The 12,136-nt window shown below is 45.1% G+C and overlaps 1 protein-coding gene across 1 annotated transcript; it reads right to left on the bottom strand.

The window, feature by feature from the left end:
- Positions 1 to 4,826: 4,826 nt before the first annotated feature.
- FGF19 (fibroblast growth factor 19) lies at positions 4,827 to 8,816 on the bottom strand (the record flags this gene model as incomplete). The annotated part of the gene is made up of 3 exons (XM_084288324.1): positions 4,827 to 5,159; positions 8,370 to 8,473; positions 8,573 to 8,816. 3 exons carry the CDS (start codon positions 8,814 to 8,816, stop codon positions 4,827 to 4,829), a joined length of 681 nt encoding a protein of 226 aa, XP_084144450.1.
- Positions 8,817 to 12,136: the final 3,320 nt, after the last annotated feature.

The following is a 12,136-nucleotide window of genomic DNA, read 5'->3' as shown; positions in this document are numbered from 1 at the left end:
CGCGGCAGGCCGGGAGCGGACGGCGAGCCGTTGGGGCCGCGCGCGGGAAACGCACGTTGAACGGCCGCCGCCAGCCCCAACGGCCCGGGCCGGCCCTGAGGGCGGCAGGGGGCGGCAGCGCGCCGCCGAGAGAGCGGGGTGGGACGGGGAAAGGGAATAGGGAGCTGTGGGCAAGCTGCGCCTCCCTCCCGTGACAATACCGGGATGGATCCTTACTGTGCGTTAAGTTATGCCAGCAGCCTGATTTCTGGATGGCGCAGCTTGCGTTTGTTTTCCTGTCAGCCTAGCTGGCGGTTGGCAAACACCAAACCATGCACCCAGCGACCAGTACGGCTAACTCCTGACAGAAGGAGTTCTGGAAACTACCACAAGCCCCTTTTGTTTGGATCCGAGACGGTTTTGACTTTCAATTAGTGTATTTTTTTTTATGTATTTAGATGGCCAACCATTAGTATGCCGGTCTATTACAACGTTCACTTATTATTACAAATGAACACTGGTAAAACAAAACATTTGTCCTTATTTATAAATACATATGCTAACTTATTGGTTCTTCAGGTAATTAGACTTGAGACATTTCATGAAATGTGTGGCTCTGCAGACACCAATCCGAGCAGTGGTACAGCCGGTCTGTTAGCCTCTGAGCCAAACACAGGCAGGGGATTGAAGAGACTGCTCCGAGGTCCTAAGACGTGTCTACAGAATAAATAAAACTGCACTAGAGCAAAATCAAATTCATACTAGTAAAGGTTTAGCTAACTAGAGGCACCAATCACTGTTCATTAAAAATGTTCCATCACAACAGGCTATATTGATTTGTAAGGAGTGACTGCAGTCAGTCAGCCAGCTCGTTTTCTGCATTAATTTAATGTTTAGGTGTCAATGGACATTACGTGAAATTAAATCACTGAAGGTTTGCAAGGCGTGTATCTATTGTACTGTCTCACAATCACAAACACGTATTGTTCACTAACCAGATGATGCCAGTGGAAATATAAAGTAACCCCAAAGCTAATGACTACAATTTAAATCTTTGGAAGTTAATGCAAAGCAAGGGCTTTGATCTCAGTAGGTAGGTGGCTTGATTCATTATGTTGCAAATATAACAGTATTCTAGCAAGAAGTCTACCAAACACTGCTCTCATTTCGGGGCATTCTTACGTGTTCTCAGCAATCCATTTCATATGTCAGGGTTCCTGAGAAACTTGTTGTATGCCTAGACTGTCACAAAGTCACCCGTAATTCAGAGTCTAAATGATGTGTTTTTCCTACTTCCAGTTGCTTCCAAGGCAAACATATCTCTGCTTTCATCACGTCTGATGCTGCCTGAAAGGAGGGTTGGCTATCATACGTTTTTGGAGAAAAGAAAGTACATTTATTTTATTATTATTAAATGAACAAGTCCTTCTCCTTGTCCCAGGGTTTCCATGAACATAGTTTCAGTACTTGGAGCAGGGGTAACACTGATACTGCGGTTCCTGAATAAAGGTTTTACAGCTCTTCACACTTCCCCAGAGTGGAAATGGAGATGCCCAGTATCTCCTTTTCTATAGCTTTCTCACTACTCTTACAACTCGTATTTACACATCATAGCTTCTAATTGAGACTTCACAAGGAGACATTTGACACCTGACCTTTTAAAACCCTTTACAACTGTAAAACCTACTCCTGCAAAGGAAAACCTGGCAATTGCCTTACTGTCTTTGAGAGACAGTGATCAGCCAAGGCTCACACAGTGCAGAGCGAAAACGTGTGTGGTGGTGGTGCTGTTTACGTTCCCACAGAACCAAACACAATGGTGTTCAAAGGTTTTGCACACCAAGTTCCTGACCGAGTCAGGTGTCTAATGGCAGGGAAAGCATTTTCCAGTAATCATTCCACCTCACGCGGGGATCTTGTCACTTTTCATAAGCAAAGCAGCCAGGCCTGGTCAGAGCTTGGATGAGAAACCTCCAAGGGAAACTAAAGTGCTTCAGGAAGTGGTGTGGGTGATTTAGCTCCTGGCATTCTTCCCCCTGTCTGAATAAATATTGAACCAACCTCTAACCATGCTGTTACAGTAAGGAACACCGTGCTGGTGGTGGAAGATGCAGACCCAAAGGTGTCAGCAAATAGGGTCACAAGGTGCTATTCACATACGTAAGGATGCTCGACTGTGCTCTTGACAATATTCACAATAATGTTAAATCTACTTTAAAATCACTCACTGGTTAATGTAAACAGTGTGGCCCCTGAATTCTGTCATTTGTTGTGTTTCCCATCAAAACTGTCTTAGTTTGCTTGTTTTATTTTTTTTTATTTTTATTTATTTATTTTTTTTAAGCATAAAATAGAGGTTTTGACCAAATTTTAAATATTCATGTTTATTTCACTTTGCTTTCTGTTTTTTGATTTTTATGAAAGGGTCTTGACACATACCTGATGTTCAAAAATAATATAGTGTCTGATCAAAAACAGAAATGAAAAAGAAAAAAAAAAACAAATAAACAAACCAAGCAAACAAACAAACAAAAAACAGAATACCCCAAGCACAAAAACTTTTGAAATAAAACAACTAGAAAATCAGGACTGCGTCTCCCAACACATGAAGAGTAGGAGCCCTCCGGATGTGTGGCAGTGGCTCAGCACAAAGGAGAATATAAAACACCATGGGAGACGTTTTGCAGCGAAGAAATCTGCAACTCCTGTGAGTCACCCTTGCAGCATTTCCAAACTGAAATGTTCAGTCCCTCTTTTCCTGCCAGAAATAAAGATCTTTTTCAGGGAACACGGCCATTTCCTGCCCCCCCAGGTGCACTGATGAGTATGGTGCCATTCTGTAAGAGATCAGCCTTCTACCTACATCGTTTTTGTGTTTTGCAGGTGGATGGTTGATGTATTAATATAAAAACACACATGTGGAGCATGTAGTGTGGTTCAAGTCTGGTTGGAAATTGCTGCCTTCAGTGCCCGCAGTGCGCGGATGCTGGCATACCGGCATGCAGCTTTGCCTGTGCTGGAAATTTGCTCTGGCTGCAGCCATCAGCAAATCCTCGCTGAAGAAGGAGCTGTTTCCAAAACCCTTCCATAACAAAGATACTTTTCTTAGACTTGCAGTTTCATGTGGAGCTCAGCAGCAACTGGCGGCAGATGGACTCGAAGTCCAGCATTGGCCCTAACTGGCTTTGGGAAACTCGCTCTGTGTTGTACCTCAGCTGCACCTCTCCACACAGGTGCTGTGGACCTAGACTCCATGGTTTGATAAAGCTCCTTGAAGCGTCTACTTCACAGTTACAAAAGAATCAGATACATTTCCATGTTGAAGATGATTTTTTATTGCAAATGTACACATTACACTACTGATAATGCACAGAAAAAGCTATTGTTTCCTAAAATTTCATGATTACAAAACTTCACAAAATTTGTTACAACTAAAAAACCCACCTTCAAGAGTATATAAATAGAATTTCGCGCATAAATAACAGTAACAAAATAAACAGATGTATGTATTCAATAAATTAATTATAAATATTGCATTGGCAATGAAGTGCTAGGTCAGAAAAAACACCAGTATTTCCAGTAGAGCTTTTGTACAGAAATCTCTATTATAAGTGAACCTTTAGAAATGAGTGGAATCCTGAACAGTTTTTGTTTTTTTATTTTTTTTTTCCCTTTGGTTTCAGTTTGTTTATTCCTTTGTCAAATTGCTATAAGGGGAGAACAGAACTGAGGACATCAGTCATATGTTTTTTAGCCACAAGGCAGCCATGATCCCTTCCTGCAAGAAGAATGGCATGGCTGTCCCAGTTCTCGTTTATGTCACTATATTGTCTCTCCACTGATTTCAACTGATGCAGAATCATCCTGAAAGGACTTAAAAGAATTGCTGGTGGTTACAGATAAAACGTGAAAAATCCGCCTTGCAATTGATGTGACCTATGCATTATCCATTTTCAGTCTTTATCGCCATTTGCTCATGACATACATTTGTATATACAACAGAATCTGTATTTGAACACAGATTTGAACTGCTTATTCCCTACGTGAAAACCAGAAATGCTAGTTCTGTACACACTTCAACCCCCATGCTGAATTCCCACTAATGTTAATGAGAAATCTATGCTGGATGATGCAGATCCCACAGTGAACATAAATTAGCCTATACAAGAAATCAAAGATCCAGTTTTCTGAAGTACCCCTTAGCAATAAGGGAAGGAAGAAATATTTCCCTTTCGTCCCTTCTTTCCTAAGGGAAGAAAAAGCACAATATACAGGCAGAATTGTTTTTCAGTGGTATGCTTTCAATAGAAAGTTCTCCCAGAACCTTGTCAGCAGCTTTTCAAGAGACAGCATTAACTCTAGTTCACATAACCACATTTGCTAGGTCTTCCTTAATCATGTTTTGTTCCAAATGTTTGTCTTTAGTCTCTGAAGCTACCAGATTTTGAAGCCTCTGAAGCTACCAGATTGTGAACCTTCCCGTGAACTGCAAAAAGGTTTTCTGCATTTGCTCCCATGAGCAGAAATAACAGGTGAACATAGGTGGCAATGAATTGGATGTACAAAAACTGTAATTATTTTATCATCACCACGTTAATGGAGGAACTCCAATGAATGCATTAAGCTTTTCTTATTTAATCCTTCTTTCTCAAATAAAACCCTATGGATAGGCAATTCTTTAGAAGATAGCCTCTGGGCACTCATCTCTTACCGGTACAACACACTGTATGGAAAAGGCTGGCTCCATACTGAAATATATAAAAAAAAGTTTGAAACATCACTACACGAGAAGCTAACCACCTGCAATATTCTGCAACATTTCTTTAAAACCGTGTGTGTAATCAGCATCATTTCTGAAAGCTGGGGCTCTTCACTGGAGACAGTTTGGAGGTGATCCCAAAGGGATCCATGCTGTCCGTTTCAAGAGGCGATGAGTATACCTCTGGTTCAAAAGCCTGGCTATAATCACCATATTCACCAAAGTCTGTTGACTCCACTGGCACCGTGTTGATCATGGGTAAGAAGTGAGATAGTGGAAGAAAATCTTTTCCTTTGAACTGTTGTCTTTGCTTGGCGCTACTCAAAGACACCGATATCCCGTATTTCTTTGATTTATATACGTTGTAGCCGTCTGGACGAATCTCCTCTTCAAAGGAACAATCTTCAGTGGAATACCTGAGCTGAACAGCAAGGAGTAAAGAGGATTACAAATGTGCCCACCAGATTCACTGTGTTTGCTGTACAAATTCACTATACTCCACCACACCGTACACTGTACTCAGCCACAGCCTAAACCTCTGGCACCAGTCCTCCTCCCTCTCTGCCTGCCTGCTGTAGGGACACATGCGGGACCTGTGGTGCTCACCATGGCTCTGATGGCTGTTCTTTGAGTTATGGACCAAGGCCCACAGGATAAGTCTAAAGCTCCCCGTGCTGCACACAGCACGCCTGCTAGGGGTCGAGGCCATTAGAAAACCTAATGCAGAACTCCTGAAGCTTGTGCATGTCTGTCACACCAGATACGCTTTGAACCAGGATGTGTGTGTACTTCTCCACATCTACCAATGACCCTGTCCTGAGCAAAGGGAAAAAGAACCTCAGTTGGCAGTGCTTATTTAGATAAACTGTCCTTATTTGCTGACAGTTCTTGTCTGAGACCTAATCCAACAGCCCTATGATACAGAACTCCAGTGCTGTTAGAGATTCGCCTGTGTAAGGGCTTTGGGATCAGGACAGTAGAAAGGCAGTACTGTCAAAGCCAGCATTCACACAAATGTGGCCAGAGATTAAAATAATACTAAAAAGGTAACTGCCTTTTTTTTTTTTACTCAGCATTTATTGAAATAACAAAGGAACAATTCATGCAATGTTATTTTCTCATTAGACTTAAGTTAGAACTGTCAATTTAATAGCAGTGCAAGTTAAGATCTTGTATAGGAGAATATATTTTCTTCGGGATGAGTTTGTAGAAATACACTTGTGACATACTGTGCAGACATCAGGATTTAGTATCACCAGGTTAGATCATTTCATAAGCACTGCATTTCTTACAGCTCTGGTGTTATTTCAGGCTCAGCCACCACAGGTGATTGAACTCACGGTCAATAAAAGACAATTGCTGACAATGGCTCAGTCTTCAGTGATAAGTGTTTGTCCACGAATGCTCTGCCTGTCTAAATATAGAACATGTCTGATACTTCTCAGTCATTCCTCAAACATCATCAAGAATATGGAGTACAATTAAATTCTTGCATTTGGCTGTCATTTAAAAGCCCCTTTTAAACTAATCAAATATTTTTTTTCTTAAAAAAAGGCATTTTCTCCAATATAAATTACACAGTATATGTCCTTCCACACACAATGTATCTCAGAAAAGCATACATATATGGCACGTAATCATGGCTGAATTGTTGCCTGTCCTTATACCTACGAGTGGTCAGCCTCACTAACGAGGATGATGAAATAGCAGAGCTTCTTGAGCAAGTGCACATAACAAACCATGACGGTTATTGATTGAGCCCCCTGTGTCTCAACTGGATCGTCCCCTCTTGACTACGTTGGGATTGTCTCTAGCATTATTTTTAATAAGTATCAAATGCACTTTAGGTATTTCCAGGTTATTTTTTTTTTCCATAGGGGGAATTCATAATATGTTAATGTATCAAGCAGTTTAACAGATTTCTGCTAAACTACAGAATTCCTGAGACAGGCTACAGCACACTGCACATTCAAAACCAGCCCCAGTGACTAATTTTCCATGGTGTTGGAAAGGGGCACGTCTCAGGAGGGCATGCGGTCACTGAGTTCAGTCCCCAGACACTGCATCTGCCCTTTCGTTCTTCCACTGCTGAAGACAGTGCTGATAAGGCAAAGGCTTCCCTGCAGAGCTTGTCTACCCCAGCTGATAGCAGAGAGGTGATAGCAGGTGTCATGAACGACCTGATTTCTCACCTTCAGCCTGAACTGGGCACGGTCTCAGCAGTGTTTCTTTGGCAATCGGAGGAATACAGCTGGCATATGCTAGAAACCATCTATTTCTCCCTTCCAAATAAATACACCCCTAGAGCAGAGTGGCTATAGGAGAGGGGGATGCATCTCTTAAGAGAAAACTTCTCTCTGTGTGTAAAATCCTATTCCTTTCACTTCTGTGATTATTGTTGCTGAAGCCAATAAAACTATTTCCCAGAATATGGCAATAAAATTGGTCCATGACACAAAGATGTGATGGTAATGGCAAAAAAAAGCCAACAACCTGCAATGGATAGTATACAGCAACAAACCCAGTCAAGGGATATTCATTAGCTTTCAAAATGGTATTATTGAAAGCTATTTTAAAATTCTGTGACTGCTAAAGTCCAGCCGGCAGCTCCAGTGGGAGCAGGACCCGGACTCTGTTTTGTTTTCATCGATCATTTTGCTTTGGATTTACATTAAAACTTTAAGCTAATAATTGACCCACCAGATGATCTGAGCCTATACACCTTATCACTGCATCGATTGTCTGATTCTAGCCCAGAAAAGCAAGGAAATTGAGACAGAAAGTCTAAATCCTGTGTTGCCTATTCAGTCTATAATTTTATCTGTCTTGCTCTCATAAAAGACACCGGGAGTTCTGACAATGGGCCAGGTCCTTGCCCTACTGAAATCAGCAGAAATTTTGCCAGAGTTATCAAAGCAGAACCGAGCTGTATCTTTACTACAGCACAGTAAAAAGCCATCGCTCCGTGCAGCTCAGGCTCCCGTAGAGCAGTTACACAAAGACTGACTCTGAGCTCACATCCTAGCAGCTCATGCATATGGCTTACCAACCCGAGTTTATATCGCTGATAATGTCCAGCAGACACGCTAGCATACCGAGATGAAGAGCACGAGCTAACACTGTGGGATCAGTAAGTCACTAAACTCCTCATCCATCAAGAGTCCTGCAGGTGTGCTGTTATCCCAAGACAGAAATGGGACAACAGGGATGAGCCCTTCCTGCCCCCAAAGTCCCATTTCTGTTTGGTACCACCTAGGGGGGCAGCAATCCCGTGTGGTGGTTATCTGGGTGCATCTCCCTTCCAAAGGAGGCATCTTACATATATATATTTTGGAATATCTGAGCTGAACAGCAAGAAATTGTTCAGATACGATGGCCTGACTTAATCTGTTTCTGGGGCAGAAACGCAGCCTCCAACCGATGAGACTTACAAATGCCCCCAATTCTGGTCTATACTATATTTTCTGTATACAACAGATACGCTGCATTGGGAACACTGTTCCCGTGTCGCCTCCTTCTAGTAACCCCTTCCAGGCGACGCGAATCGCCCCCCGGTCCTACAGCGAAAAGGGGGCGCCTGGGGAGGGGATGCGGGGTGCTGGCAGAGCCGGGGCCGGGGGTCGCAGCTCACCTGCCCGTGCAGCCGCCCCGCCTCGTCCATGCAGAGGTAGCGGGAGCTCCGCACGCCCTTGATGGCCACGGTGCGCACCGCCACGGCGCGGATCTCCAGCAGACCTGCGGGGCAGAGGCGAGAGAGCGGCGTGAGCCCAGCCCGCCCCGTCCCGTCCCGTCCCGTCCCGTCCCGCCCCGTCCCCGCAGCGCTCCGCTACTCACTGTGCGGGCTCTGGCTGCCGGCCGCGTCCACCCGGCCGTCGCCGCCGATCCTGAGGAAGCAGCTGAAGAGCCCGTGCTTGCTGGCGGTGTAGAGGTGCCGCAGCCGGATGGGCTCCCCCCAGCCGTAGTTAACGTGCGGGCCGGCGTCGGGCAGCGGCAGCGAGCGGGCGGCGGCGGCGGCGGCGGCGGCGGCGAGCCCCAGCAGCGCCAGGGCGGCGCGGCGGGCGGCGGGGCGCGGCCCCATCGCGGGCGGCACTGGAGGGGCGCGGAGAGGGGGGAGGCCGGGCGCTCGGCTCGGCTGGCGGTGCGGCGGGATGTAGCTGGGGCGAAGCCGGCCCCCCGGCCTTTTATAGGCCTCCGTTATCAGCCCGATCGATTCGGCTGCATCCAGCTTCAATATAGAGCCCGCTTCATAGCGGGAATTGGCCGGGGCGGGCACTCCCCCCGAAAATATTGATCGGGTGACATCATGGCGCAGGGGACACCCTGAAGGCGCTCCCTCCCCATCCGCACCTCCGAGCTTCGCCGTCGGGGCTCCGGCCGCGCCCCTTCCCGCCACCCCGGGCTGCCCCGACGGGCCGTGCCGGGCCGTGCCATGCCGTGCCGGGCTGTGCCGTGCCGGGCGGTCCCGCAGCCCAGCCCTGAACTGAGCCCCGGAGCACACGGGGTCGGGGGTGCGCGACCCGCAGGCGTGGAGGTGCCCCGGGGCACCCTCCGGAGCCGAGCCTCGGCGCTGCCGCTTGCCCGTCCCCCGTTTCTCCGGTCAGAAACCAGGCGGCTGCGCCCCCGGGGATGCTGGTGCGAGCAGGCTGGGAGAGGCAGCCGGGGCTCCGCGGCCGCCGCCTGGCACCGGAGGGCTCGGGCAGGGCGGGGGGCGCCGCCTCCGCTCGCCCCCCGGCTGCTCCGGGCCGTATTGCCGCCCGGCCATCCCCCGCCGGGTCGCTAGATGGAGCCTGGCACCCGGTGTGCGGGCTGGCCTCGCCGTCGGGGAGCTGCTGCTTGGGGGGCTCTCCAGCTCCTCTCCTTCCCTGACCGTACCTAGAAATAGGTGGAAAAAAAAAAAAAAAAAAGCGTGTGTAGTAAAACTGTATCGCCCCCGGCCAGGAGCCCGGCATAAGCATGAGGCAGATTTTGTCCCTGACCCTGTACCAGCAGTTTTTCCCAGGTGGGCTCTTTTCATGGAAAGAAGCAGACACATGCACCTCTTGTTTGCTCAGTGCTTTCTGCATCTCAGGGGCACGCCAGGGGATCATTGCTGACTCTTCTGTTGTCCATCCAACCTAAGCACTAGAGGAATTTTCTCAGATCTCAAGAGAGAAAATATGCATTGATGGGATTTCATAAAGAAAGAAAAAATCTTTCCCCCATGGGACACATAAACTAACAGTTAAGCAAAACATAACCTTGCCCCAGCAACTTCTCTGAAGCAAGCAAACAAAATCTTCCTGTCAGCTCCCAAATACTGTTTTACTACCTGCTTAGTTTCATCTTTTTGTCCAAACACTTGCATCTCTGTCCTGTAAACACTCATACAAATAACTTTACTTTATGACTAATCCTAGCTCAGAGAGGCTGTACATTTAGACAAGGCCATGCAAAATCATGGAGGTTTGAAGGACGATGATTTGCATGTGCATACATGCTTATATGGTGCATAATCACCATGTGTACCTTACGGCACTGAAGTTACCACATTGGTTATTTAGTGTTTGAATGATCAGGGCCTTGCATCACCAGCTCCCTGGAGCAAGGGATTATATGTCACCAGCCATTTCAAAAGCAACCACTGCTTTTGACTACTTTTTCCTTTTTGATGGTCAGTTTGAGGAACCCAGAAAGAAGCCCAGTTTTCTCTGCGTGGGTGACGGGTAATTAACAAAAATTGAGATAGCCTCACCTTCAGGTGTCTCCTGCTGCATCCTCCAAATCACAGGCTGATTTGAGAAATTATGTCCTTTCAAACATCACACAAGTTCACAATATTATGAAAACAGTAAATAATAGCAAGGAGTCTGGGACCGTATATATATATATATTTATTTTTTTCCCTCTGCACAATTCTGCAACGTTATTACATGGCTGCTACAGAGGCAGTTCATAACCCCGTGCCCCACAGCACTTGTGCACGTAACTCATCCTGGCTGCATGTGCATTCTTCAAGGTATTGAGCAGCCACCACACACACAGAGGTTATGGTCGGAAATGAATCTGAAAGTCTTTGGTCCATTTTGTTGTGCATCCCAGTGAATAGAAACTATTTTATGTGTACTGATGATCTCATACTGTAGTGTTAATAATATTCACCATCATAAATATACACTGGTTTCTTCATCAAAATGTCAAATTTCTTTCAAGCAGCAAAGAATTGATGCTTGACTTGCTTATTCATTTTAATGGTATTATTCCTTAATGAGGATCAAAAACTGAGGTGGGAAGGACAAATCACTTGCACTAAATGATGCTTCAAATCAGTGAAAAAGCTGGCTATAGGTGAGAATTGCTTACTGATTAAGAGCTTTTAAAAGTTATTTTCATTGTTACTATTCCTGATGTTACATGGACTGATTTTTAAAGTCTCAAATCAGATCAAATGAAAATGAAGTGCTTAACTCTCTCTCTCTCTCTGGAATTACCTCTCTTAACTCTATAGAATTACCTCTCTTAATATAGGAATCTTTCAATCTAATTCATTTGTCCAAGTTCCTCTGGAGCTAGTAACCGAGGTTAAGAGCCTCCATCTACTTATCTGGATTGGATAGTACCAATCCTACCTCAAAACAGCTTTTTAAGAAATAAGGGTTAAATAATCTCTTGAAGTAGTTATTCCTTTATTGGCTCTGGAAAACAAACAAACAAAACCTTAGTGATTAAGCCCTATTCAGTACCTTAGTTTAAACTAGAGCTAAATGAGCTAACAAATCTCACCATTTTCAACATATAATAGCTGTAGTGTGATTTTCATGTCAGTTCCTATATGTATCACTGAGCTTTATCATTTATTGGCATCCTTTTACTAAAGTTCAATAGAAATGCATGTCTTCGTGTGTTTCTAAAGATGTATTTGCAGAGACATTACAGGGGAAATCACACCATCACTTCCAGTGCTGTATCTGCTCCCTACATAAACAGAGCAAGGAAACCTGGTAGTGTAGGACTTTTAATTTTTCTGGGGACAGGAAAAAAAGGAAAAAAAGTCTTGTAGAATAAAAATACCTCTAGAATAGTACAAAATAGTACACAACTGAAAAAGCATTTTCACCTGTTGTAATGAATCATTTATTTCCACTGCTGTTTTCAGTGGCCCTATGTAATTTCATCAGAACAAAAACTTCATCTTTGTGTAACACTAAAGCTGAACTGCATGTGGTTTGTAAGGACATGACTGCCTATGTTTTAAAACTCAAACATCCAGAGATCCTTGAGCATGCCAAAATGATAACAGAGGGTTTATGCCTTAGTAGGCAATAGCATTACTGGAACTAAGTGAAACAAATCCAAAGAAGATTGCTACATACTGGTCAGACATAGGGCATGAAACCACCCCTGAGTAGAGGCTACCTTGTG

The sequence above is a fragment of the Netta rufina genome, assembly GCF_964035555.1.
Source record: "Netta rufina genome assembly, chromosome: 5".
NCBI lineage: Eukaryota > Metazoa > Chordata > Aves > Anseriformes > Anatidae > Netta > Netta rufina.
Note: the sequence above shows the minus strand (reverse complement) of the source record. Positions and strands in the feature narration are given on the sequence as shown.